We start from the raw sequence: 6,352 nt of genomic DNA, 5'->3' as shown, positions 1-6,352 counted from the left end.
TTATTATTATTATTATTATTATTATTGTTGTTGTTGTTGTTGTTGTTGTTGTTGTTGTTGTTGTTGTTGTTGTTGTTGTTGTTGTTTTAATTTGTATTTTCAGGTTGTGAGTTTTCTACATGTTGTCTTCATGTGAACCAGTCTGTTGTTTTATCGGCACCTGCTGACTGAGAGCAGAGGAAACACAAGTGATTTGATTCCCCAGAAACACTTATGAGACCCTAAGTGATGAGTGCTGACTAATGTAAGCTGTTTAAACACTATAGTGTACAGCATCCATCATGTAATGGAAACACTGCAGTATAAATACTCAGTACACTCCTTTAGCTACCGGTAATACTGCTGACAAGCACTTACGCTGGTTTGATTCAATTCACAGTTTGATCCATGCACGGCTGCATTCAAACTTAATTTCATCTATGTTCAGCTGCTGATGTTAATAATTCTGGCATGTTTTAATCATTTAAATCAATTAAAATTTCCTTAAGCATTCATTAAAAAGTAGTCATTTTTTAATGTGTTTGCTTGATTGGATAAAACCATTATCTTTTATGCTTGGTTGTGTTTTGAGTATTTTATTTGCACACTGGAGCCACAGAATTATTACTATATGAGGAAAGAACTTTGTGACCTGGAAGCTTAGAGACGTGTGTTTAAATAAATGATGTTCCGGGAAGTTCATGCAGGAAGTACCTAACAGTCAATCGATTTGCCTAATGTCTCACTTTTGATATGATCAGGACAGTGAATTGTTGCTGTGGGGTTGTACAACTTTGATGGACACCAGCGCATTTAAAGGATGTTTGTTTATTTTTCCTGACCAGTTAGAGTTTTGCTAACCTAAAGTTTTTTGTCAGGATCTGTCTTTTGGGTGGATTCTGGTCGCTTTTTGTGTTTATTCTGTTAGATTTGTTTCCTTTCTGTTTCAGTTTTATTTCCCAGCAGTTTCTGTCTCATCAGACCCTGTTGTATTTATATGTGTATATGTGCACTGGTATGTATGCATTGATATACAGTATATCACATGTATATAGTGTTTTTTCCTTTTTCTTTTATTTATCTTTATTTTATCTCACCCTCTCATGTACTGAGCTGCAGTAATGTGCAAATTTCCCCACTGTGGGATCAATAAAGTTTAAGTCTTATCTTATCTTATCTTATCTTATCTTATCTTATCTTATCTTATCTTATCTTATCTNCAATAAAGGTCTGTCTTATCTTATCTTATCTTATCTTATCTTATCTTATCTTATCTTATCTTATCTTATCTTATCTTATCTTATCTTATCTTATCTTATCTTATCTCATCTCATCTCATCTCATCTCATCTCATCTCATCTCATCTCATCTCATCTCATCTCATCTCATCTCATCTCATCTCATCTCATCTCATCTCATCTTATCTTATCTTATCTTATCTTATCTTATCTTATCTTATCTTTGTAAAGTTTCCATATCACCTTTAGCCTGGCATCACACATGCATATTCTTCATGTCATGCAGTTCTCCAGTTTTGTTAATTTGTGGTTTTAACTGTGCATACGCACTAGTTATATAAAATTAAACTTTTTAATTATTTTATTACACAAGATTTTGCTTATTTGCTTGGCATCAGACATAACAATTTTTCTCATGCAGTGCAGCATAAAAATGTGCTATAATCATTAATACTCAACTTTCATCAACACCTTCTTAAAATAGTTGCTCATTTTTCCCCAAATTTTTCAGGAAATGCATAATCATAACCAAAAGTGTACCGTAAGGCATTTTTTCAGATTCCTGCTTGTAAAAAAAAAAAAGGCAATTATTTTAGGAACATGTTCATTTAGGAACAAACTTGAATCTTAATTATTGTATGAACATGTTTTTGTGCTGCATTGTATGTAAAAAAATTGCAACACTGTAGTTAAATGTGCTGCTCAAACTCTGTAGGGGTACTATGAAAATCAGCGAGTACAATTTGGATTTTTGCAGGAAGTTTCAATAAAAATATAATTCCACCACCTTCTCTATCTGTCAGACTCTTCTAGACCAAATACAGAACAAAGAAACTGTCTTGTTATATTAAATCTGACATTGAAATTCTCTTGGTAAATAATTTAAACTACACGTCATTATAAGTTTAAGATGTCAGCAAACATCTTTGCATCATGTCATGGTGTGGAGGCACATTAGTGCATGTGTCATGTGTCACATGTATCTTCTGTGTAAACACATTGTTATTACCACAAAACAACTTTATTTTAGTAAAACTCCTGCAAAACTGTTAATTTCAGCAATCATCAAGTTCCTCAGTAATCGTTTGGAAGGTTAACAGATGCTTTGGGAGACCCAGAGGTGTTATTGTCCCCGTTTAGTGTCAAGTATCGGAGAAGAAAAATGGGATTTTAAAGTTGTGTTAAAAATGCATGAGTGCAGTAATATGAGAGGGAGCTGAGAGCTCAGCTGCTGCGACCAGCTACTAACAGAAACATATATGTTCCTGCTGATAACATCCCACAAAGAAGAGGAGAAAAAAATGTCGTTGTGAAATAAATCTTTGATCAAGATTAGTGATTTAATCTGTGTGTTTTTCAGAATCATGTCATCGGGACATCTGTATGTCTCTCCCCCTGCTTGAGAGCCATGCTTCCAGCTCCTCTGGAGCCGACAAGCAGGCTCCTTACAACCCTGCCATCAGCCGATCGGCTTCCTGGAGCTCCTCGCGTGGCGACAGTTCCAGCTCTGACGGCCCAGAGACAGAATCCAACCATCAGTCCAGTGAGTCCTTCCTTCTGTTTGGAGCAGATGTTTACAATAATCCTGTTGAGCTTATGATCCGCTGTAACTATGACAGGTAAAATACTGTAAGTTATTACAAAAAAACTGCTCACTTATTTCTAAAATGTTATTCATTCTACCTTTGATTGTAAGTTTTTGGTTCAGGAAGGTGAACCCACGTGCAGACAGGAAGGTAAAAATGGCTTTTCATAAAAATGGCATATTCTCTGTCACATTCCATGCCAGAGTTTGAAACTGAAATCATTGTATGTTGTGATGCTCTTGCACAGGTGTTATGAGTTTTGCATTGCCTATAGGCAGCATGCTGGCTCAGTTGGTAGAGCTGCTGCCTCTTAGCAAGAAAGTTGCTGGATTGAATCCAGGCTGGGGTCTTTTCTGGGTTGAGTTTGCATGTTTTCTCTGTGCAGGCATGGGTTTTCTCTGGATACTCTAGTTTCCTCCCAAACACTAAAAACATGAATGTTAGGCTAAGTGGTAATTTTAAATTGTCCAGGTGAGAATGAATGGTTTTGTTTTTTGTCTCTATGTGTCCCTGTGATGGACTTGTGACCTGTCCAGGGTGTACCCCGCCCCTCGCACTGTGACTGCTGGATATGACCTCCGTTAGTCTGAAGGTGGTAAAACATAATGTATAGATTTTGAATTGGTTTGACTTTAAATGTTGATTATTTTAATATGTACACCCAATGATTACTTTCTGTTACATTAAGATCTACACAGTGCATCAGGAGATATTCTGCTAACAGACAAACAGTGTTGGCTCCAAACGTTCATGTTGTGGTTTTTAGTGAAGCTGACAAACTTGTGCAAGCAAGCTATTGAGTCTTTTAAAACTATGTGACAGGACATTTTGTGCAGTTTTCTATAATCATAATAATCAGTAACAGCACTGTTAAATCTGAAACAGAATAAACGTAAACATTTCATTAAACTCCTGACCCACATCAGGAGATTCAATCAACCTCACAGAAACCCATCACTGATCATTTAGTTGCCTGTTTGAATAATTTAATGTGTGAATCTCACTGAATGAAAGCTCACAGCTGTTTGTTGCTTCTAAATTTTTAAATATCTTTTTCTTTTTCTTTTTTTTTTAAGTTTTCTGGTGGCACAGTTATTTTTTTTCCCACAAGGTGGCAGTATTTCATTTGTCTAAAACTCTTGTCTCTACCGCTCAGGTTTCTGACCTACATCTCCCCACTCTCAGCCATGAGAGGAAATGGGACCATTTAAAACAGACCTAACCCTGCTGCGGAAGAGCTGCCTATTTATTTATTAGGCGCCTCAGTGGAGCATCCAAATGCATTTGCTTAGTTGTTGACTGATATTTTAGAGGGGCTGGAACAGCCAGCCCTCTGTAAACATCAGAACAGTGGGTGGGGGGTTGGAGGCCTGCTGTGCTGCAGGAAGGCAGATGGTATTTGCTCTGTGACAGACGCCAGACTACTCCTCTGAATATCCCCACAGATCAGGACTGATAAAACTGAGAGCTAAAAAGCTGCAAACTGTGGCCAAGTATGAGCCGATCGCAGGGGTCGACTTTTTACAGGCATGGAAAACTTGAAGGTTTGTCTTTAAAAAGCGTCATGTTTGGAGGTCTGCTGTCAAGGTTGTGGGAAGCAGGGGTGCAGAAGGTGCGGCCAAACCCCAGATGAAATAGGGAGTTAAAGAAATACCGATGGTCCCTGCTTTTTTTACACAGGCCTTAACACAGGGAAGGGAAATTTTTGGGGAAGATTTAATTTTTGTTTTGTGTGAACTATAGTTTGTAAAGAAACTAGTGTGTGAAGCTCTGTACAGACGCTGCTGTGACACCTGAATTTCCCCTCTGCGGAACAATAAAGGCTATTTCTATTTCTAACACTTTTAAACAGCTGTTGATTTGAAAGGTAAAACGGGAAAAAATATTTTTCTTTTTCTTTTAGAAGCATAATTAGAGCAGAGACTCAACCTTTTCTTGTCAATCAAACTGCTGCTGGAAATAGAAGCTGCTCTGCTCAGGTTCTGTTTTCATGACTGAAACACTATTTCCTGACAAACAGGAGCTCTCCTGCCAGGACAAGAGGCAGTCAGCAGCTGAGCTGTGAGCCCTGAACGATCTGTTTGGAGTTTCTCCTCACAGCTGCAGGACACTTCCAATCCCAGGAGTTTCTCACAGATTGCGGTTTTTTATTTATTTTTTATTTTATTTATTTATTTATTTGTGTGTGTGTGCATGCCTGTTTTTGTTATGGTGTGTAGACATTATTTTGACATTATACCATGAGGATATTTTGTCGTGTGGACATTTGCTTGTCCTCACAATGGAAAACCTGTCTTTGTGGGTCAGGGTTTAAGGATAGAAGTGTCAAATTCATTTTCACATGAGTGTTATGACGGTGCTCAAAGGGCCAGTTGTAATAAACTTTGACATTTCTTGTGTAACTTTGGCTAAACAGAAAACGTCTTCTTCTTCATCTCATTGCTCTGGCTGGACACCACTAACTAACAATAACTGAGCTCTGCATGGTATTTCCTGCAAATAAACAGTGTTTTAAGAAGTCCTCTTGTAAAAACTGAAAATTAGTATTAATGTGAAGTGAATAATACAGAAAAAGTAAAAAAGATTTTAACTCACTTTTGAGTTGTGTCCTGAATTCTGAACTCTCCCACTTTCAGGCAGGGAATTCCCACGCGTATTCAACATACAACAGTTTTAGTTTATGGCAGGGGTGCCCAAACATTTTCCCCTAGAGGGCCAAAATGAAAATCTATCCAGGGGCTGCGGGCCAAATGCAGTRATATAATACATGAAATACAAATACTTTTTAAGTAAAGTCCTTTATTTTTAACGATTAAGCTATGCAATGTCCCTCTTTTGTTTTAGTCTGTGCACTTGGAGAAAGTCTGCCATACGCTCAAGTAGCAAAGGCTCATGGGACATTTCATAAATTGATAAAATATGAGTTTTTGTGGCCTTATAAAGTGTGCAAATCTACATGTGGAGTTAGATCTGATCTGAATATCTCTTATTGTTACTTCATGTTTCATGCTCAATCCTAATATATCAAAGATAAAGTCAGCACCATGAATGAAAACTGCCTTCACTACAGCCCTTTATATAGTCATTAGACTAATTGAAATACTGTGTTTCTACATAGGATGACAGTTTACAACCTTGTAACATTGGCAACTGTTGGTGGGCCAAATCAAATGGCTTGGCGGGCCAAATTTGGCCCACAGGCCCCACTTTGGGTTCCTCTGGTTTATGGTCAATGGTGGCTTTAAATCAGTTTATTTTGAGACATTAATACAGGACTATTCAACTAAATTGTTCAAGGGGCCACAGTCACTTAAAACCAACAGCTCAGGGGGCAGACAAGTATTATCCTTCAATTTTAAATATGTTAATTTTTGTTAAATTGAATTATAAATTTAAAGTTTACCATTGATATAAAAACTATGTTTTTATTAAATTAAGTTAAAAACAGCAGTGGATGGGTCCTTTTGGTGGCCACAAGGAAGTCACTCACAGGCTGCATTTGGCCCGCGGGCCTTGAATTTGACACATGTGGGTTAGGCTGTATACAGG

General features: G+C 37.4%; 1 protein-coding gene across 3 annotated transcripts in view; it reads left to right on the top strand.

Annotated features, from left to right (window-relative positions):
• Positions 1 to 52: 52 nt before the first annotated feature.
• The window catches only part of ano3 (anoctamin 3), a gene marked incomplete at its 3' end in the record, with an annotated part of 61,998 nt that continues 55,698 nt past the window's right edge, over positions 53 to 6,352 (top strand). For all 3 annotated transcript variants that reach the window (XM_014013589.1, XM_014013588.1, XM_014013587.1), the window contains 2 exon segments: positions 53 to 244; positions 2,578 to 2,760. In XM_014013589.1, coding sequence (XP_013869043.1) covers positions 2,601 to 2,760 — 160 coding nt within the window.

This window comes from Austrofundulus limnaeus, unplaced genomic scaffold (genome assembly GCF_001266775.1).
Source record: "Austrofundulus limnaeus strain Quisiro unplaced genomic scaffold, Austrofundulus_limnaeus-1.0 Scaffold104, whole genome shotgun sequence".
Lineage (NCBI taxonomy): Eukaryota > Metazoa > Chordata > Actinopteri > Cyprinodontiformes > Rivulidae > Austrofundulus > Austrofundulus limnaeus.
Note: the sequence above shows the minus strand (reverse complement) of the source record. Positions and strands in the feature narration are given on the sequence as shown.